Source organism: Physella acuta, unplaced genomic scaffold (assembly GCF_028476545.2).
Source record: "Physella acuta isolate Inbredline_101_S28 unplaced genomic scaffold, ASM2847654v3 ptg000622l, whole genome shotgun sequence".
In the NCBI taxonomy this organism is placed as follows: domain Eukaryota; kingdom Metazoa; phylum Mollusca; class Gastropoda; family Physidae; genus Physella; species Physella acuta.
The window spans coordinates 610,497-633,679 of NW_026732141.1; the positions used below are offsets into that span (position 1 = coordinate 610,497).

The 23,183-nt window shown below is 44.9% G+C and overlaps 1 protein-coding gene across 1 annotated transcript; it reads left to right on the forward strand.

Annotated features, from left to right (window-relative positions):
• The first annotated feature begins 11,328 nt into the window (after positions 1–11,328).
• On the forward strand, positions 11,329–22,725 carry LOC131948044 (thyrotropin-releasing hormone receptor). The gene is made up of 6 exons (XM_059309510.1): positions 11,329–11,386; positions 13,730–14,043; positions 15,010–15,259; positions 18,448–18,735; positions 21,065–21,281; positions 22,422–22,725. The coding sequence occupies exons 1-6, from the start codon at positions 11,329–11,331 to the stop codon at positions 22,723–22,725; spliced, it is 1,431 nt and encodes a 476-aa protein (XP_059165493.1).
• Positions 22,726–23,183: the final 458 nt, after the last annotated feature.

Consider the following 23,183-nt stretch of genomic DNA (forward strand, 5'->3'; position numbering starts at 1 on the left):
CCCACGCCGCAGTTTACGAGCAGTGCCCCAACATATGAGCACTGTCCACTACGTCATTGCTGAAGGCCACATCCGACCTATCGAGTGAAATCAAATCCCTATTTACCAAGGCCATAATAACTTCCGGTCACGTGCCCCAAGAGTTTGACCACGTGACCCTGGAGTCCGATGACGTTTCACACATGGCTTAAGTTCCCATCAGCCTGCTTGCTGTGGCATCACCTCACTCGGACATGTCTGACCACTGGTCAAGCGGTTTCATTAACAAGCTTAGGACCTTATAACCTCTAAATTAACAGCTTTCTCATATTGCTAAAGACGGGGGATCATGTCGCAATCAACGCTTACATTTATAATAACTATATATATATATATATATATATATATATATATATATATATATATATATATATACATATATATATATACATTCATATATATATATATATATATATATATATATATATATATATATATATATATCTGTGGGTGTGCGTGTGGGTGTATGTCTGTATGTCTGTGTGTGTGTTGCTTGAAATTCCCGTCCCATAACAAAATCATGCCACTAATGCCCCACAATCCCCCATTTTACCCTGATGCCGAAATACCTAAAAGAGTCTTAGAATAAATAATCAAAGAGAACGGGATTTTAAAAAAAAAACCACTGAAGGTGACCTCAGTAGTTTTCACTCTGATCCCTTCCTCCACCCCCACACATCCTCACACCACCACCCTCACAAGCATCACACACACATCCTGACGGGGTACCAGACCTGATTCACCCTCACGATTCCTCCACCACGGGCGAGAACAGGGGCTATAACTCTAAAATAGATACCGCGCGTGGTTTGTCAGCCGGGAGGGTGATGTCCGCTACAGCCGTTAATTAACCGATTTAAGGGAATTTTATTGATAGAAAACGTCACCACTATCTGCGTTTCAATTTTGTCAACTTTCAATTTTGTTAACTTTTAACTTTGTCAACTTTGGGGGTCGTCCATAAATGACGTCTCACTCGTAGGGGGGGGGGGGGGTGTCCGTAATTTTGTGACGGTGTGTGATGAGGGGGAGATGGGGGGGGGGGTGTCAGATGTAGGGGGACACACTTTTGCATTATGTAAAAGAAATTAGGAAACGAATTTTAGTCGTTATTTCGCGTTTTAGAAAATTGCAATGGGTATTGATTAAAATACTCTATTTTGACAGAGCTCAGACAAGATTTTGGAAAAAAATGTCGATGTTTTAAGAAAAATTCAACTGCGATTTTGAGGGGGGTTGTAGGCTGAGGTGTGACGTCATCTAGGGAGGGGGGTCTGGCTTTTTGTGACGATGTGGTGACGGAGGGGAGGGGGGAGGTAAAAATCGTCGAAAAAAGCGTGACGTAATTTATGGATGACCCCTTTTAACATTGTTAAAGTTGCAGTTAATTAGTGAATTATTAACGTAATATAGTGTGTGAGACAAATATGTGATATGTCACTTCCCAATGCCGGTGTAGTTCACGCAGGTGGAAGTAGATCCTGGTGGATCCTGGTGGATCCTGGTGGATGTTGATGACCGCACTTTCCACCAGGTTTCATTGCCCTACTGCAGATGTTCTACTTTTCTGCACAGATATCGATTCCGTTGCGATGTAATTTTAACCTATCAATACCACACTTTTTAAATTTGCATTTTAGGTATCGATACCGATCACTTATGATATTGTGTAGGTCTCGATTACACACAGTCGCGATGTAATTTGTAGTTATCTATTTCGTAAACTACAGAATATTTTTTTAAGCACCAATACTATCTTAGCGCATGTTTTGTGCGCATGTTCCTGACCAATGGCCATCCAGGGTTCGATGCTATGTGGGTCACTGTAAGACCAGGACTGACCAGGTCAAACTTCCGGTCGTGAGAGCTTAAGTCAACAAACTGTCTGGAACTGGACAAGACGACAGCCTGATGTGTCCACTCTCTGGCTGACCAGTGGTCACGTCTTGGTCTGTAACACAGGCGGCCGCCGCATGTTTCAGCCACTTCGATACTCCCACGGTATCGCCAGGAGGCTTACTGTGGGAGAAAACACAGTATCGATCCATAGAAGCATCGATCCTACGATATTAGTCTTTCAAGTTAAAAAACAAATTCAATCCCTATAAAACAGCTAAAAATGAAGAACTTAATCGAATTATTTAGATCTAGTAACTGAACTCGTGTGTATGGAAAAAGCGCATTATATATATACGAGCCGACCCGCGGCATATCATACGCCGCTATTTAGTTGTTTTATTTTCTACTTTTCAGTAATTCATGTTTTGCGAATTCGACAGTACCAATTCTGCCACTGAAAATATTTGCTTTATTTAAACACTATCAGTTTGTCGTTAAGAACGATACTCCCCCACCCTCCTTTCACCCAACCCCTACCCTACACCCACCCACCCCCACCCCCTCCGTGAAAGCAGCCTCCTCTTATTTACCTCCCCTAAGTTTAAAATAGTTTCAAACTAAATTATCTGCCCCTAATAGCCGTCACTAAACCCGCTCTATGAATGTAAAAATTTAGCATGAACCACAGCTCACCAGACCATGTAGGGGTGGGGTGGTAGGGAGCGCGCTTACAGCTTGTTTTCTAGCGTCTCCCAGAAGAGAATTATATATATATATATATATATATATATATATATATATATATATATATATATATATATATATATATATTTATATATATATATATATGTAAGGGGAGAACCGAGAGGTGATCTTATTCACTCATCCGTGCACCTTTGTGTTGTGACAAAGGGGTTTACTAAACCTAAACAAACCAAACTAAACTAGACTAAGTAAACAAAAAATCAAAGTCAAGAGTAACTACGATATACTTTATTTGATCGTTAAATACCCCGCCTAAAAATTAAAAATAAAAGATCCAAACTCAACGAAAACTAAACCCCAGATGTAGCTGTTATAAAACTTAGGGAAACGTAACTACATAAAGACAAGGAAAATATGACTACAAAAATGGCTAAAAAATCGATTAAAAAACTGCTTTAAAAAAACAACTACTAAAAAAACAACCGCAAAAAAAAACCCAGCCAAAATAGGCCGACTACAAACAACACTGTAACAAACAAAATCATTAGAGCCTATCTACTTCAATATTCAATACATGAATATAGCCTGTACAATACAACCATGGTTTTCTATAAAGCTAAAAGACAACTATCCTAGTTTAAGGTATCAGTCAAAAAAAAAGAAAAAATGTTTCACACTTACATTTCTAGAATTTGACACTCACACAAAATGCTTCAAGATTCCTATTTGAACACAAAACTGGCTTCCGAAATTCTTGAGCACAAATTTAATTTTTGACGTTCTTAACGTGGGTAACTGTTGTTCTATTCTGAGTGAACCCCGTTTGGACCAAGTTCGAGTGCCAATATATAGTCTAGTCGGCCCATCCCTTATCATCTCCCCAGAGCTATAGGGTCGCGAGTTGGGCTCCACACCATCCCTCGGCGTTCGAGATAACACCGGTCACTATGCACCCATGCGTTTCACACCCGATAATTGACCGCTATAGATCTTCCCGTTGTCTCAGGGCTAACGATCGTGTCATACACCGCTTGAGCTAACGTACGGCCACACGGCACTCCCGCCGCGTTTCACACCTAACAACTGACCACCACAGGTCCCTACGCTGCTCGCGTCTAACTATCCGGCCCAGGCGATAATAAGTCCCTAAGGTCATCGGAATCGTTTCTGACGTCCACCTGCAGATCATGAGTCATGATCCAACCGTGACGTCCAGCGGCATGCCCGGACTCAACTTTAGACATAAATCACCGCGTGTCTTCCCATCATTACGTGTCACTTATGCACGTGCATAGAGCTCGCAGCCCTTAACGACCAGGGTGAGCCGATAACATTTTAATCAAATTTTAGATTTCCCTGGCCTGTTCATCCCCAATACCTTAGATTAACCCCTTGGGTTTAACTAGCACCTAGTCACCTTAGCCCCTTTAATAAGCACCCAAGTTACTATTACATTTTGGAATAAACAGTAGTATACCAGCCCACAAACCCAAGTTACTATTACATTTTAGGATTAACAGTAGTATACCAGCCCACAAACCCAAGTTACTATTACATTTTAGGATTAACAGTAGTATACCAGCCCACATTCTTCCTCCGCAGAACGTTTACGGTCCCCGTAAACAGCTTAGTCATGACAACTAGGCCTCAATTGGATAAACCTTGTACTGAATGCCCTACTATCGCTGACACAGTCAATTCTAAACACGGTAAAGTCCACTAAAGGCAAAAACATCAATGAGCCACTGAAGGTACATCAAAGAGTAACAGTTACCGGGATCAGATATACACACATACTTATCTTTAAAGGGTAGTTAACCAAAATGGACACATCCCGCCCTTACGGCTAAAAATATGTCATCATTAAAGATAAATAATCGTCAGTTCACAACCATAATTTTACACTACATGGTCTGATATTGTATGTTAAATACTAATATCAACCAAGCCCTTCCAGTCATAAAATTATGTTACAGCAGGTTTCATCTAAAACAATGTACAATACAAGAAAATTATTTCTTTTATTTACCCAAGCCTTTACGTCTTTAAGTCCGAACTGGTACAACTTACTTGTTTAAGGGCTACTACCATCCTACTGAATAAACTCATGGTAACAAAACAAAAACAAAAAAACATAGTAACGAGACAAATTGTACAATTTCACATTCATCATAGTCGGCTAACATTAACAGATTAGAAGCCTAACTTATCTGGAAACTTTCTCGTTCGAGACGATCTCCTTGGGGTCGTGAGAGAAATGTTAGATGGTACTGATACTGGTGTTGGTGGTAACACTGATGGCACTACTTGACGTCTTCGACGGGGAGGGGGTATGGGCACTGCAGGGATCTCTATTTGATAATAACGTTCTTTATGGATATCTTCTGCGTTTTTAACATCCGGCAAGGTTATTTCAGGAAGGGCAGGTACCGGAACCGCTTCAGCTGGAATATACTTTCTGATCTGAATACCTGACACTCTGCGAGTTATCCTTTCATCAAGTGACTGAATGGTGAAATAACCACCACTATCAGGTGGAACTGAGGTCACAGTATAGGGCTCTGGACCAAACTTATCAGCTATTTTGTTTCTCCCTGTCGGGTGTTGCCTTAAGAGAACCAAATCTCCCACGTAAAGCTTCACCGACGGGACGTTAGACAGTTGTCTGTCACGTTGACAGACTTCATGTTGTAATTGACGAGCAGCGTGTTCATGCAGATCGGCGAGTCGTTGAAGATGCTGTTGCAAGTACTCTCCTGCACTGGTTAAGGCGGGCCTCGGAGAGCCCAAGAAGATGTCTAAGGGTAGTCGAGGTTCTATACCAAATAGTAGCTGGAAAGGTGAGTGACCAGTACTGGAATGTGGGGTACTGTTGTATATGAACACCAATTCTGGCAGATGTTTAGGCCAGTTTCGTTTCTTGTCGTCAGGCAAGGTGCGGAGGAGGTCATGCATGGTGCGATTGAACCTCTCCGCCTGACCATTCCCTCGGGGGTTGTAAGGTGTTGTGCGGGACTTTTCGATGCCATAGTGCCGACACAGCTCCGAGATTACGTCTGCCTCAAAGCACCGCCCTTGGTCGGAATGCAGGCGTCTAGGCACTCCATAGTGCACAATCCAGTTTTCAATTAGGACTCTGGCTACGGTCTTGGCGGTTTGGTCACGCGTCGGTATCGCCATGGTCCATTTAGTAAATATGTCCGTAAGGACCAGGACATCTTCCCTGCCGTCAGACGCTGGTTCCAACGTTGTGAAATCTATAGCCACCACTTCGAGTGGAAGTGTGGCTATCAGATGTCCGGGAGGCTGGTGCACTTTCACTGCCGGTAGTTTAGCATGTTGACACCGGTCGCACTCCATACAGTGCTTACGGATATCATACTCCATATTTGGCCAATAACAGCGACGCCGCAGAAGTTGAAGACAACGTTCCAGCCCCTGGTGGCCGTTGGACTCGTGTCCCAATCCTAAGGCTTGACGTCTGTACTTTTCAGGCAGAACCACTTGCATTATTGGGTCGCCCCCGGGTTCGATTATAGACCGGTACAGTACGCCATCCTTCAAGATAAGCCTCTTCTTTTGTCTCACTAGCGCTCGGCAAGGCCAGGGAAGGCCGGTGGTTGTGGTTGATTTAGACTCCATCAGAGAGAGTACCGGGCCAATAACAGGATCCATGGCCTGCGCAGCCTGCATCTCGTGGTGAGATACCGAAGGAAAAGAGTAGATGGGTGTTGCTGGGATGGAATGGCAGAAGGTTGAGATCTGGTTGTGGGAGACTTCGTGTGGTACATTGGTGGATATTTTAACCGAGTAGACCTCGACATATCGTTCTTCAATATCGTTCTCCTGTGGTACCTCTACAGGGTTACGAGAAAGTGCGTCTGCATTGGCGTTCAGCTTTCCCGATCGGTACTGGATATCAAAGTTGAAAACGTCTAGGTCGGCCACCCAGCGTTGTTCGGTTGTGCTGATTTTTGCAGTTTTAATATAGCTTAGAGGATTATTGTCCGTATACACAATAAACTTTGTCCCTAATAAATAACCCCTAAACTTCTCAGTCACAGCCCACTTTAGGGCTAACAGTTCCAGTTTGGTAGCACTATAATTCTTCATGTTACGTTCGCCAGGCCTTAGAGACCGACTGGCATAAGCGATGACTTTCAGGCCGTCGCTTTGTCTCTGGCTTAACACAGCGCCTAATCCCTGGTAGCTGGCATCTGTTTCTACGATAAAAGGTATAGAAAAATCAGGGTAGCCTAGAACTGGAGAGCTGGTTAAGGCTGACTTCAAGTTGACGAAGGCTTTGTCTTGTTGTTCGCCCCAAAATTCAATAATAGACTGTCGTTTGTTTTTACTTTTTACATTGGCAAGAGTGACGACTTCGTGCAGAGGTTTAGCTATTGTGGCGAAGCCTTTTACAAACCGCCGATAGTATGACGCTAGTCCAAGGAATGATCGAAGTTCATTCAGGGCCGATGGAGTTGGCCAGTTGTTAACAGCCGAAACTTTCGCTGGATCAGTCTGGACACCCTTTTCAGAGACTATGTGCCCCAAGTATTGAACTGAAGCCGCACCAAATACACATTTACTGGGGTTCAGTTTTAGTCCTATCTGTCTTAATCTGCTCAAGACTTTGGCTAATCGTTCTAGATGCGTTTTAAAATCTGGGGAGTACACCAACAAGTCATCTAAATATACGAGCATTATGTCCATGATGAAATCATTCATTACACCTTGCATGAGCCTAGAGAATGTTTGCACGGCTCCACATAATCCAAATGGCATTCTAGTCCAAGAATATAAACCGAATGGTGTGATGAAGGCTGTTTTTTCCTGATCATTTTCATCCATGGCTACCTGATGATAGCCACTGGCTAGGTCTAGAGTTGAAAAATAACGTGAACCTCCTAGCGCATCTAACGTTTCTTCTATTCTGGGTAGGGGAAAAGCATCTTTTCTAGTGACATTGTTAAGCTTCCTATAATCACAGCATAATCTTATTTCACCATTCTTCTTTTTCACTACCACAATGGGAGCTGCGTAGGCACTAGTACTGGGCTTAATTACCCCTTTAGATGCAAGTTTTTCAATATGTTCTTTGACAGCTCGGAACTCAGCTGGTGGAAGTCGACGATAGGGCTGAGCAACCGGTGTATCATCAATTAGAGGGATCTTGTGTTTAATTAAGTCAGTAAAACCTAAATCATCATCTGACCAAGCAAATACATCTTGAAATTGTTCAAGTAGAGAGTTCATAGCCGCTTGTTCTGCATGGTTCAAGGACGTGGATATCAATGATGTAAATGATACCTTATTCTTCACCTGGTGATTCACACTGCTAATGGTACTGGAGGTCTGAGGTGACGGCCTTACAGTGATTTCAGCCGCTACATGGTTGACTTGGATGTCTACTTCAGACGAAGGAGTGAATGGATGGATAGTGCCGATACATGTTCTAGGATGGATCGTTATGCTCTCGTCCGACAAGTTGACAATGCCGACACGGAATAGACCTCTCTCGGCAAATGTGATCGCTGGAACTAACAGTAAATTTGGGTTGAATGATACTGGCAGGGGTTGTACCATCAGGTCACAAGGTACACTTGGGTCACATCCAGTTGCACTAATCATTTGAATGGACCTGGCTGGGATGATGGAAGTAGAATTTAAAGTTCTTGCTCGCCCATCTTTCACCAGTTCCTTGGCAGGTTGTATAAACGAGGCGAGGCCATTAACATCTTTTAAAATGTTCATGCCTAACAGACACGGGGCAGTGGACTGCGAAGACGGCGAGTCCCTTATCACGAGGAAACCCTTGTCAGGTAAAACTTGTCCATTCAACTCTACCGTGGCCAAAAAATATCCAATATATGGCACGGCACACTCAGTCCATTCGCTGCAGTCAACCGGAAACACTTTGATGGAACAATTTGCAGAGGACCCTGAAGATTATCTAGAAAAAAGCTTTCAGTCACTGTACTGACCTGAGACCCTGTGTCGACTGTTGCCAGAAGAGGTGACTGGTTAATGTTAATTTTTACCGTAGGACAAGCTCCAACCAGTTTCTTCCAGAATGACGAGTCGTCTGACCTCCCCCCAGTAGTTCGACTCTGCACTACTGTGGGAGTCCATTTTTTGGACAGTCCCTGGTAATGTGTGCCGGACTGTTACAGATGTAGCAGTTAAGTGACCTCCGGAAGTTCCCAAATCGTTTAGCAGGAGCTCGGGGTGGTTCCCTGGGCTGTGTAGAAAGTTTTGCTTGTGCTCGTTGCATTTCCTGCAGCTGTGTTGCCAGGTCACTGACCTGTTTAGTCAGAGTAAGGACGAGGCCTTCTAACTCTGTTGTGGCCTGGCTCGATGTGACGGCAGACGATCTGGCCTCAAAGGTCGTTGGCTGCTCGTCACCGCACCACCGGATAGCAGCATTTCTCAGCTCCAGGAATGTGGTACCGGGACTTTTGTACAGCTCTTCTCCCAGGTACCTGCGTAGGATCGGGTCTTGTAGATTCTCAACGAAGTGGTCCCTCAGGATTTGCTCATCCGTAAGGGACACTTTAAGGGCCTCCTGTCTCGCCGTCAGAGATTCAAACGCCTCATGTAGGCGATGTGAGTAAGCCCTCACTGACTCCGCCCTGTGTTGGTGAATCTGTTGGAACGCTCCCGTAAGTTGTGACACACTTCTCTGCTCACCATAGATGGCTCGCAGTACTTTAAAGGTTTCCTCCGGGTTGTCTCTCACAACCTTGGGGTGGCACTTCAGCTCGGCGAGGACGGACTCCCCCAGGTGTGACCACAGGAAGTCCCGTCGCTCCTCATCGGACAGGTCTTTACGCACCTTCCACGCCCGGCTGACATCTCGGATGAAGCGTTCTACTTCATCAGCATGACCATCCCCATGGAATCTTCTGATGGTGACCTCTCTCTGGGGTACTATGATGACGGTGGCGGGGGGCTGTCTATCTTCGCCACTGTCGGCCATACTTAAGCTGGGTTTTTACTTTTCTTTTTTTTTCAAACTTACTCTAACTATCCTAACAACCTAGCCTAAATCTATACCCCTGGGCAAAAAAAATTAGCCTAGTAAAAAAATAAAGTTTGGCTTGTCCAAGCACGGATCCCACTTCTGACACCAAATGTAAGGGGAGAACCGAGAGGTGATCTTATTCACTCATCCGTGCACCTTTGTGTGGTGACAAAGGGGTTTACTAAACCTAAACAAACCAAACTAAACTAGACTAAGTAAATAAAAAATCAAAGTCAAGAGTAACTAAGATATACTTTATTTGATCGTTAAATACCCCGCCTAAAAATTAAAAATAAAAGATCCAAACTCAACGAAAACTAAACCCCAGATGTAGCTGTTATAAAACTTAGGGAAACGTAACTATATAAAGACAAGGAAAATATGACTACAAAAATGGCTAAAAAATCGATTAAAAAACTGCTTTAAAAAAACAACTACTAAAAAAACAACCGCAAAAAAAAACCCAGCCAAAATAGGCCGACTACAAACAACACTGTAACAAACAAAATCATTAGAGCCTATCTACTTCAATATTCAATACATGAATATAGCCTGTACAATACAACCATGGTTTTCTATAAAGCTAAAAGACAACTATCCTAGTTTAAGGTATCAGTCAAAAAAAAAGAAAAAATGTTTCACACTTACATTTCTAGAATTTGACACTCACACAAAATGCTTCAAGATTCCTATTTGAACACAAAACTGGCTTCCGAAATTCTTGAGCACAAATTTAATTTTTGACGTTCTTAACGTGGGTAACTGTTGTTCTATTCTGAGTGAACCCCGTTTGGACCAAGTTCGAGTGCCAATATATAGTCTAGTCGGCCCATCCCTTATCATCTCCCCAGAGCTATAGGGTCGCGAGTTGGGCTCCACACCATCCCTCGGCGTTCGAGATAACACCGGTCACTATGCACCCATGCGTTTCACACCCGATAATTGACCGCTATAGATCTTCCCGTTGTCTCAGGGCTAACGATCGTGTCATACACCGCTTGAGCTAACGTACGGCCACACGGCACTCCCGCCGCGTTTCACACCTAACAACTGACCACCACAGGTCCCTACGCTGCTCGCGTCTAACTATCCGGCCCAGGCGATAATAAGTCCCTAAGGTCATCGGAATCGTTTCTGACGTCCACCTGCAGATCATGAGTCATGATCCAACCGTGACGTCCAGCGGCATGCCCGGACTCAACTTTAGACATAAATCACCGCGTGTCTTCCCATCATTACGTGTCACTTATGCACGTGCATAGAGCTCGCAGCCCTTAACGACCAGGGTGAGCCGATAACATTTTAATCAAATTTTAGATTTCCCTGGCCTGTTCATCCCCAATACCTTAGATTAACCCCTTGGGTTTAACTAGCACCTAGTCACCTTAGCCCCTTTAATAAGCACCCAAGTTACTATTACATTTTGGAATAAACAGTAGTATACCAGCCCACAAACCCAAGTTACTATTACATTTTAGGATTAACAGTAGTATACCAGCCCACATATATATATATATATATATATAATATATATGTATATATGTATATATATATATATATATATACATATATCTTCAATAAAAGAAGTATAGAGTTATCAGTAGTAAATATTTGTCTAGAACTAAAATCAGGCACATTAAAACACTTCGCGGACATGAAGCACACAAATTAAATGTGCCTGGGCAAGATGGCGCTACCCGAATCACGTGATACAGTGATCCATGTGGGTTCATCAATCTGTCGAGGTGCTTGACCCAGAGAGTCAGACCCATGATACGGGTCAGACCCATGAAACGGTGCTATTTTCTTTATCCTAAGGATAATCAATAGAAGAGAAAAATGGCCAGTCATAGTGGATCAGCGTTTGTATCAAATTAAACTGCAACACAGTTTGGCAACCCATGTCTAGTGTACAGCCTGCTATAGTGGAGACTAAGGTCCACATAACAATAGTCTAGTGGAGGCTAAGGTCCACATAACAATAGTCTAGTGGAGGCTAAGGTCCACATAACAATAGTCTAGTGGAGGCTAAGGTCCACATAACAATAGTCTAGTGGAGGCTAAGGTCCACATAACAATAGTCTAGTGGAGGCTAAGGTCCACATAACAATAGTCTAGTGGAGGCTAAGGTCCACATAACAATAGTCTAGTGGAGGCTAAGGTCCACATAACAATAGTCTAGTGGAGGCTAAGGTCCACATAACAATAGTCTAGTGGAGGCTAAGGTCCACATACCAATAGTCTAGTGGGGGCTAAGGTCCACATAACAATAGTCTAGTCTAGTGGTGACTAAGGTCCACATAACAATAGTCTAGTCTAGTGGAGGCTAAGGTCCACATAACAATAGTCTAGTCTAGTGGATGCTAAGGTCCACATACCAATAGTCTAGTGGAGGCTAAGGTCCACATAACAATAGTCTAGTCTAGTGGTGACTAAGGTCCACATAACAATAGTCTAGTGGTGACTAAGGTCCACATAACAATAGTCTAGTCTAGTGGAGGCTAAGGTTTAGATATCAAAAGTCTAGTGGAGGCTAAGGTCCATATAACAAAAGTCTAGTCTAGGCCAAGAGAGCAAGTCACTTTCAGACGTTTGTTGACTGGGCAACTAAAACTCTAATGGTGCCAGAGCTTTCAGACGTCTCCCCTGTGGCCAGAGTTGGGGCTGCTGACAGGTCGGGGGTGGGGGTGGAGGGGGGAGGGGGGAGAGGTAGTTTGTCAGGTTAGGTCATTTGCGCCAAGTTGTTTGGGCAGTCTTGTCACTGAGTAGTAGGGACGGCCAGTCATTAGGGTTGCATGCTTTGGACGGCTAGGTCACATAGGCTGCATGGTTTGGACGGCCAGAATATTTATTGTCTAGCAGCCAGAATGTTGGTACAATGTTTGGACGGCTTGACTATGTGGGTGCGTTTTTTATTAGGGATTTTTTTTGGACGGCCAGGCTGTATGGTGCGGACGATCAGTGATTTCTTGGAATGTTCATCGTAAATTGGACGGCTAAAGTAGTTTTAGGACGGCCAGAACAATAGAGCAGCACGAACCGGTTTAAACACGGACACAGATCTAAGGGTAGGCTACTGGGGACGGGGGGGGGGGGGGGGTTAAGTCATCTTTAAACCTAACCAGCCACACTTAGTTAACCTAAACAATGTTTCTTTCAGGCTTTTTTTCCGAGGGGGGGGGGCTTGACATTTTCGGGGTGGTGGGGTGGGGGACGGGCTAAATTTTCCGGGGAGGGGGGACACTGGTAAAAGTAAATATTTTCTATATAAATTCTATTTTGTTTGGGGGTCAGTAGACTTTCTTCCATAGAGTCTGGTTTGGATACAGTGATGGGAGAGAGAGAGAGAGAGAGTCTGGTTGTGATACAGTGATGGGAGAGAGAGAGAGTCTGGTTTTGATACAGTGATGGGAGAGAGAGAGTCTGGTTTTGATACAGTGATGGGAGAGAGAGAGTCTGATTGTAGTGATTAGTTTATTAAGTATTGGACCAGACTAGAATCCACTAAACCGGCGTGCTGAAATTGGTTTGGTGAGAGTGAGTACTCCCAGGCCGTTTAAAATAGCAGAATAATTGGCTTCGTTACGATAGGTTAATGGAAGAGGTTTGCAGAAGTAGAACTAACTTAAGTTCTTTTGATAATGTGTTGTTGAGGTACGAATATTATATATATATATATATATATATATATATATATATATATATATATATATATATATATATATATATATATATGTATATATATATATATATATATATGTATATATATATATATATGTATATATATATATATATATATATATATATATATATATATATATATATATATATATATATATATATATATATATATATATATATATATATATTTATATATATATATATATATATATATATATATATATATATAATTATATATATATATTCTAACGTTGATGAAAGATAGTTATATAAAAAAACATTCAACATGACACTGATCGCATTAATAATAAATTAATGTCTTCCCGGAGGCAATTCGTTTTATTAGATTTTTTTTTAGAACCGGCTCGTAATTTACGGGAGGAAAGATAGTTGGACGCCATATTTTGTTTAATTTTTTAATGAGTTTTTTTTTACCCTCAGGTTGTGTGGCTAATGCTGGTGGTGACGTCATGTTTACACCGTCTTACAACACGTCAGCAGACGCGAGTGACGCCACGTTGAGCCAGACTTACAACACGTCAGACAGACAAATCCCAGACTTGTTGGGTGTGCCGGGCCCCAACCGTCAGGCTGCAGACACGGACCGGGGTTCGATCCCACCCCAAGCCGTCACCGCCAGGTACAATGGCAGCGTCGCCATCTTGAGTCACCTTGACCTTGGCTCTGCTAGCCTGTCGTCTGCGGACAACATCAGCAGCAGCGTCTGGTTCAATCGGAGCTGTGAGGAGCACACGGTGAGGTCAAGAGGTCATGTCCAAGGTTAACTAACCACACAGTCCTGTAGTTTAAAGTTTGCTCTTGCTTGCACGTTTTAGCTTGCTAATCGTTACACATATAAACAAAAATAGACTTTAGTCTTTCTGCCTATCGTTGAAAAAAGTTTCCATTTATCGATAAAATTGTGTCTTTTCATCTGTCGATAAAAAATTAAACCTTTGTCTTTCCATTCATGGATGATGAGTTAAACGTTGAATGCTGAAGTTGTACTTTATTAAACTACTGAAGATCCTAGAGGAAGAATCTTTGAACGTTGGTGCCAAAATATTAGCAGCTAAATATTGTTCTTTGTCTAAGGGAAAGGTTCACTGATTCGTGTAGTGGCATTCTTGTTCTAAATGGACCACAGGATAGAGGTTCCATCTTTGGATCTATAGTGAATGGATCAGCAATGTATTGCTTAACTGTGGTGTACCTTTATACTGATTGTATCGGTTACCATGGAGATCTGAATAATCTGAAACAAGTATCAATGTTATACAATTGGAGGGTCATCATGTGACTATTATATGTCTCTTCTGTCTAGGCTCTAGGCCTAATTTCATATATCCAATCCAATTGTTAGTTTTTTATGTCTGTGTTTTAAGCACACTTTTATTTTTCTTCGCGTCAGATATAACTTATGAAGTAAAAATTATCCGAATGATTCCATTAAAATTATCCACAGAAACCGAATGATTCCATTAAAATCATCCACAGAAACCGAATGATTCCATTAAAATCATCCACAGAAACCGAATGATTCCATTAAAATCATCCACAGAAACCGAATGATTCCATTACAATTATCCACAGAAACCGAATGATTCCATTAAAATCATCCACAGAAACCGAATGATTCCATTAAAATCATCCACAGAAACCGAATGATTCCATTAAAGTTATCCACAGAAACCGAATGATTCCATTACAATTATCCACAGAAACCGAACGATTCCATTAAAATCATCGTTGAGCCAATCTTCCTGTGTATCGGCATCCTGGGCATCCTGCTGACCCTGTCCGTGCTGACCCGGAAGTTCATGAGCAACTCGTGCAACTGTTACCTGACGGCGCTGGCTGTAGGGGACCTGATGATGTTGCTGGTCATGTGCAGCAAGAACCTCATGGAGCAGTACGCCGACTGTCGGATAGCCAGCTCAGCTCACATGGCGCTCTTTACGTCCTACTCGAGTGAGTTGGGCTGTGTAGATGTTGGTGTTGTGGTAGTGGATGTTTGTGTGGTAGTGGTGGATGTTGATGTGGTGGTGGTGGGTGTTGGTGTGGATATTGTGATGTTGTGATCTACCTCTAGTAGATATTTGTACGGTACATATTCAGGCTATTGAACCAAATAGTTTAAGTAGTAACCACCCACTCATGAATGAGATGAAGCACCAAAACTGCTTTAGGGTGACATGTACATGGTCTGCCCACATATAAGCTTGCTAACACGAATTTCAAACATCACCTGTTTGGTGAAAACTACAGAGAAACCAGCTGGTGAAATGCTGGGCAGCTCTTAAGGTGATCGCTCACAGTATGAAACCGAGCAGTTTGTCTTGTGTAGAGGTGATCGCTCACAGTATGAAACCGAGCAGTTTGTCTTGTGTAGAGGTGATCGCTCACAGTATGAAACCGAGCAGTTTGTCATGTTTAGAGGTGATCGCTCACAGTATGAAACCGAGCAGTTTGTCATGTTTAGAGGTGATCGCTCACAGTATGAAACCGAGCAGTTTGTCTTGTGTAGAGGTGATCGCTCACAGTATGAAACCGAGCAGTTTGTCTTGTGTAGAGGTGATCGCTCACAGTATGAAACCGAGCAGTTTGTCTTGTGTAGAGGTGATCGCTCACAGTATGAAACCGAGCAGTTTGTCTTGTGTAGAGGTGATCGCTCACAGTATGAAACCGAGCAGTTTGTCTTGTGTAGAGGTGATCGCTCACGGTATGAAACCGAGCAGTTTGTCCTGTTTAGAGGTGATCGCTCACGGTATGAAACCGAGCAGTTTGTCCTGTTTAGAGGTGATCGCTCACGGTATGAAACCGAGCAGTTTGTCTTGTGTAGAGGTGATCGCTCACGGTATGAAACCGAGCAGTTTGTCCTGTTTAGAGGTGATCGCTCACGGTATGAAACCGAGCAGTTTGTCTTGTGTAGAGGTGATCGCTCACCAGATGAAACCGAGCAGTTTGTCTTGTGTAGAGGTGATCGCTCACGGTATGAAACCGAGCAGTTTGTCCTGTTTAGAGGTGATCGCTCACGGTATGAAACCGAGCAGTTTGTCTTGTGTAGAGGTGATCGCTCACCAGATGAAACCGAGCAGTTTGTCCTGTTTAGAGGTGATCGCTCACGGTATGAAACCGAGCAGTTTGTCTTGTGTAGAGGTGATCGCTCACCAGATGAAACCGAGCAGTTTGTCTTGTGTAGAGGTGATCGCTCACGGTATGAAACCGAGCAGTTTGTCCTGTTTAGAGGTGATCGCTCACGGTATGAAACCGAGCAGTTTGTCCTGTTTAGAGGTGATCGCTCACGGTATGAAACCGAGCAGTTTGTCTTGTGTAGAGGTGATCGCTCACGGTATGAAACCGAGCAGTTTGTCCTGTTTAGAGGTGATCGCTCACGGTATGAAACCGAGCAGTTTGTCTTGTGTAGAGGTGATCGCTCACCAGATGAAACCGAGCAGTTTGTCTTGTGTAGAGGTGATCGCTCACAGTATGAAACCGAGCAGTTTGTCTTGTGTAGAGGTGATCGCTCACGGTATGAAACCGAGCAGTTTGTCCTGTTTAGAGGTGATCGCTCACGGTATGAAACCGAGCAGTTTGTCCTGTTTAGAGGTGATCGCTCACGGTATGAAACCGAGCAGTTTGTCTTGTGTAGAGGTGATCGCTCACGGTATGAAACCGAGCAGTTTGTCCTGTTTAGAGGTGATCGCTCACGGTATGAAACCGAGCAGTTTGTCTTGTGTAGAGGTGATCGCTCACCAGATGAAACCGAGCAGTTTGTCTTGTGTAGAGGTGATCGCTCACGGTATGAAACCGAGCAGTTTGTCCTGTTTAGAGGTGATCGCTCACAGGGTGAAACCTAGCAGTTTGTCTTGTGTAGAGTTCGTAAAATGACAGCAGATGAAACACGTTTTATAATTAGTTTCAATCCCGACATATCCGCTGGAAACATGGATGCAGTTTTTTGTTTCTCCAGCCCGGGGGGGGGGGGGGGGGTGCGTGCACCGTGTGTGAGCTTTTCCCGTAGACGGTCAACATGCGCCTTTCATGTTTTCTCTGGGATTTTATTTTTCCCTGGGGACAATTTTAATCTATAAGACTTGGAACTGATTGAACAGAATTGCTAAACTATAAGTTCATTTGAGCGATAGCATGATAGACCTTTTGTGAAAATCTTTATTAGCTTCAGCTATAGTATTCTATAGCAATAAAGACCTTTCAATAATACACTTTTGTCTTCAGATATAGCTAAGGACACTTTTCACTGACTTTTCACCAACAATAGCTGTGCTGATCTTTCATTAATAAATTGTTATCCCAAAGTTATAGTCTTAAGAACCTTAGAAACAAAACTAAAGCTAGCCTAATAGACTTTTTTGGTGAAATTATTTATTAGCACCATCTATAGCAATAAAGACCTTAAAACACTTTTATTTCCAGCTATAGCTATAACATTTGAATCCCCCAGCTATAGCCAAAACCATCTTACATTTAGATGTGTGTTTGTTTCTCCAGCTAAAGCCATAAAGACGTTATATTAAGATTTGTTGTATGTCTGCAGCTATAGCTATGGAGACCTTACATTAAGCTTTGTCGTATGTCTGCAGCTATAGCTATGGAGACCTTCCATTAAGATTTGCTGTATCTCCAGCTATAGCTATGGAGACCTTCCATTAAGATTTTGCTGTATGTCTCCAGCTATAGCTATGGAGATCTTACATTAAGATTTGTTGTATGTCTGGAGCTATAGCTATGGAGATCTTACATTAAGATTTGTCGTATGTCTGCAGCTATAGCTATGGAGACCTTACATTAAGATTTGTTGTATGTCTGCAGCTATAGCTATGGAGACCTTGACATTACGATTTGTTGTATGTCTGCAGCTATAGCTATGGAGACCTTCCATTAAGATTTGTCGTATGTCTGCAGCTATAGCTATGAAGCCCTTACATTAAGATTTGTTGTATGTCTGCAGCTATAGCTATGGAGACCTTGACATTAAAATATGTCGTATGTCTGCAGCTATAGCTATGGAGACCTTACATTAAGATTTGTTGTATGTCTGCAGCTACAGCTATGGAGACCTTGACATTAAGATTTGTTGTATGTCTGCAGCTATAGCTATGGAGACCTTGACATTAAGATTTGTTGTATGTCTGCAGCTATAGCCATGGAGACCTTCCAGTACCTAACTGTTGGTGTGACCGTCATGTTGGCCGTAGAGCGGTACTTGGCCATCTGCCACCCGATGCGGGCCATGGGCATGTGCACCATCAAACGGGCCCGCATCATCATCGCCATCTTGTTCCTCATCACCTTCACCGTGCTCTCCCCCAAGTTCCTTGACCTTCAGCTGACCAACGCCAAGGAACCAATCACAGGCGAGACGCTGCTGACCATCACGCATGCGTACTACTACAACAACGCCCTCTACACCTATATTGTCACAGGTAGATATGAGGAGGGGGGGGGTTAAAAATGTGAGGCTGGTGTTCCATCATACCGTAACCCCTGACATTGACCCCTGACATTGACCCTGACATTGACCCCTGACATTGACCCCTGACATTGACCCCTGACATTGACCCCTAACATTGACCCCTGACATTGACCCCTGACATTGACAACTGACATTGACCCCTGACATCGACCCCTGACATTGACCCCGGACAGTATAGCGACAAATCTGCATGAATCATAACTAGACTCCCACGCCATCCCCTTGTTCTAACACCTACATCTACAAAAACACACTTATTCACACTAACACCTCCCCTCTACCAGTACTACCACCTCCCCTCTACCCCCACCCAACAGTACTAACACCTCCCCTCTACCCCCAACCCCACCAGTACTAACACCACCCCTCTACCCCACCCAACAGTACTAACACCACCCCTCTACCCCCACCCCCACCAGTACTAACACCTCCCCTCTACCCCCACCCCCACCAGTACTACCACCTCCCCTCTACCAGTACTACCACCTCCCCTCTACCCCCACCCCCACCAGTACTACCACCTCCCCTCTACCCCCACCCAACAGTACTAACACCTCCCCTCTACCCCCACCCCCACCAGTACTACCACCTCCCCTCTACCAGTACTACCACCTCCCCTCTACCCCCACCCCCACCAGTACTACCACCTCCCCTCTACCCCCACCCCCACCAGTACTACCACCTCCCCTCTACCAGTACTACCACCTCCCCTCTACCCCCACCCCCACCAGTACTACCACCTCCCCTCTACCCCCACCCAACAGTACTACCACCTCCCCTCTACCAGTACTACCACCTCCCCTCTACCCCCACCCCACCAGTACTACCACCTCCCCTCTACCAGTACTACCACCTCCCCTCTACCCCCACCCCCACCAGTACTACCACCTCCCCTCTACCCCCACCCAACAGTACTAACACCTCCCCTCTACCCCCACCCCCACCAGTACTACCACCTCCCCTCTACCAGTACTACCACCTCCCCTCTACCCCCACCCCCACCAGTACTACCACCTCCCCTCTACCCCCACCCAACAGTACTAACACCTCCCCTCTACCCCCACCCCCACCAGTACTACCACCTCCCCTCTACCAGTACTACCACCTCCCCTCTACCCCCACCCCCACCAGTACTACCACCTCCCCTCTACCCCCACCCCCACCAGTACTACCACCTTCCCTCTACCAGTACTACCACCTCCCCTCTACCCCCACCCCCACCAGTACTACCACCTCCCCTCTACCCCCACCCACCAGTACTACCACCTCCCCTCTACCAGTACTACCACCTCCCCTCTACCCCCACCCAACAGTACTACCACCTCCCCTCTACCCCCACCCCCACCAGTACTACCACCTCCCCTCTACCCCCACCCCCACCAGTACTAACACCTCCCCTCTACCCCCACCCAACAGTACTACCACCTCCCCTCTACCCCCACCCCCACCAGTACTACCACCTCCCCTCTACCCCCACCCCCACCAGTACTACCACCTCCCCTCTACCCCCACCCAACAGTACAACCACCTCCCCTCTACCCCCACCCCCAACAGTACTAACACCTCCCCTCTACCCCCACCCCCACCAGTACTACCACCTCCCCTCTACCAGTACTACCACCTCCCCTCTACCCCCACCCCCACCAGTACTACCACCTCCCCTCTACCCCCACCCAACAGTACTAACACCTCCCCTCTACCCCCACCCCCACCAGTACTACCACCTCCCCTCTACCAGTACTACCACCTCCCCTCTACCCCCACCAGTACTACCACCTCCCCTCTACCTCCACCCCCACCAGTACTACCACCTTCCCTCTACCAGTACTACCACCTCCCCTCTACCCCCACCCCCACCAGTACTACCACCTCCCCTCTACCCCCACCCACCAGTACTACCACCTCCCCTCTACCAGTACTACCACCTCCCCTCTACCCCCACCCAACAGTACTACCACCTCCCCTCTACCCCCACCCCCACCAGTACTAACACCTCCCCTCTACCCCCACCCAACAGTACTACCACCTCCCCTCTACCCCCACCCCCACCAGTACTACCACCTCCCCTCTACCCCCACCCCCACCAGTACTACCACCTCCCCTCTACCCCCACCCAACAGTACTACCACCTCCCCTCTACCCCCACCCCCACCAGTACTAACACCTCCCCTCTACCCCCACCCACCAGTACTACCACCTCCCCTCTACCCCCACCCCCACCTGTACTAACACCTCCCCTCTACCCCCACCTATACTAACACCACCCCTCCCCTCCACAGTGAGCCTCCTCACGGTGCTGCCCCTCCTTACCCTGCTCATCCTTAACGGCCGCATCATCTACGAGATCCGTCGCTCGTCTCGCTACCTACAGAACTACCTGGGCGTGGACTGCCAGGTGCGATCTGTCGTCTCTAATGAGGAGCTTAAGATAACGATGATGCTAATTAGTGTGGTCGTTGCCTTCTTCGTCTGTCACGTGCCTCAGATGCTCTACAAGTGAGTGACACAACTTTTTATTTTATTTGTTTTGACATCGGGTTCTTAGCACTAAATACTTACCTGAACTTGAAAAGTTCGTTATGATTCATTGGGACACTTACGTGGTTTCTGTAGGGGATCAAGAGAGAGTGAGTTATTTAAGTATTGATAAGGGATTTAGAAAAAAAATGGGCCGGCATAGATTTTGTAGAAAACTGGAAGTCTTTGATTAAACACCAGAGGTCGCGTATAATTTACTGCCATAACATTTGGCACAATATTTTCATGCATTGTTTAGCTTAATTTAGCTACCTTTCAATATGACTTGGCTACCACATCTAAATAGAAATTTGATTTTCCTGTTTGTGAAAAATAAATAAACCAAACAGGTTTGCTTTATGTAAGGGGATATAACCTAGCTTAAACAGGCTTACTGAAATATTAATTGAGTTATTTCTCTTTAAAAAATAATTTATCTTGAAAATGAATTTTTTTTATAATAGTTTATAATTTGTTAGTATTACTTCAACTGTTGATAAACTTGGAAAATAAAATATGTCTCATATTTCCTTCAATAAAACTTGTCTCGTCTCTCCCTAACCAAAGTGTCTCGTCTCTCCCTAACCAAAGTGTCTCGTCTCTCCCTAACCAAAGTGTCTCGTCTCTCCCTAACCAAAGTGTCTCGTCTCTCCCTAACCAAAGCGTGTCTCGTCTCTCCCTAACCAAAGTGTCTCGTCTCTCCCTAACCAAAGTGTCTCGTCTCTCCCTAACCAAAGCCTCTCGTCTCTCCCTAACCAAAGTGTCTCGTCTCTCCCTAACCAAAGTGTCTCGTCTCTCCCTAACCAAAGTGTCTCGTCTCTCCCTAACCAAAGTGTCTCGTCTCTCCCTAACCAAAGTGTCTCGTCTCTCCTTAACCAAAGTGTCTCGTCTCTCCCTAACCAAAGCGTGTCTCGTCTCTCCCTAACCAAAGTGTCTCATGTCTCCCTAACCAAAGTGTCTCGTCTCTCCCTAACCAAAGCGTGTCTCGTCTCTCCCTAACCAAAGTGTCTCGTCTCTCCCTAACCATAGTGTCTCATGTCTCCCTAACCAAAGTGTCTCGTCTCTCCCTAACCAAAGTGTCTCGTCTCTCCCTAACCAAAGCCTCTCGTGTCTCCCTAGCGCCGTGACTGCAGTGACCGAGTTCGACTCCGAGTTCACCAGTTACGACGAGTGGACGTACATCAAGCACGCCTGCCACTCTCTGCTGGCACTCAAGTCCACCTGCAACTTCGTGCTCTACTGCTGGTTCTCCGACAAGTTCTGGGTCACCTTCAAGCGGAACTGGTGCCGCTCCCGCTGCCGGACGGAGCACTCCAACTTCTGGCACCACCGCTCCAACAACAACGGCCACCACGGGCGCTGCTACAGCCACACCCACCCCTACCGGTCATCGTTCTACGTCAGCAAGGAGACCACATGCTAGAGCCGCGACCTTGACCCGGCAAGTCGTCTGGAAACTGCGGAAGTTGGGGAACCGCTAACCCACCGAGACACCAAGACACCACGACACCAAGACACCTCTACCAGCTTACACTGCCAATCGTGAGAATGAACAAGACACTAAATACTAGAATGAAATAAGCTGAAGCATTTTGTTTGAAATAATAATGTTGACGCAGCTAAGCACCACACGGAAAATTACACCGTTGATTTGGCTATGTAAAATCAAGTAAAGGATTCCATTTAATGCCTCATGCCCACACTGTCTTTACGTTCTCGGAATTATGTCGCTAATTGATAGGTTGTTTTTTTTTGGAATTATTCAAGACATGCATTGGTTTTGATCCAGTCCAATAAACTAACCTTAAGTTTACACAAGGTCGGCGCCTGACCTTGACCTTTGACAACGTAAACCAATCGTATGTACATAAAAGTGTGTAT

Coding starts and splice junctions, on each gene's coding strand:
- LOC131948044 (XM_059309510.1), top strand. CDS start 11,329: ATGTGGGTTCATCAATCTGTCGAGGTGCTTGACCCAGAGAGTCAGACC. Junction 11,387..13,729: donor GAGTCAGACCCATGATACGG/GTCAGACCCATG, acceptor TTTTACCCTCAG/GTTGTGTGGCTAATGCTGGT. Junction 14,044..15,009: donor GGAGCTGTGAGGAGCACACG/GTGAGGTCAAGA, acceptor AATTATCCACAG/AAACCGAACGATTCCATTAA.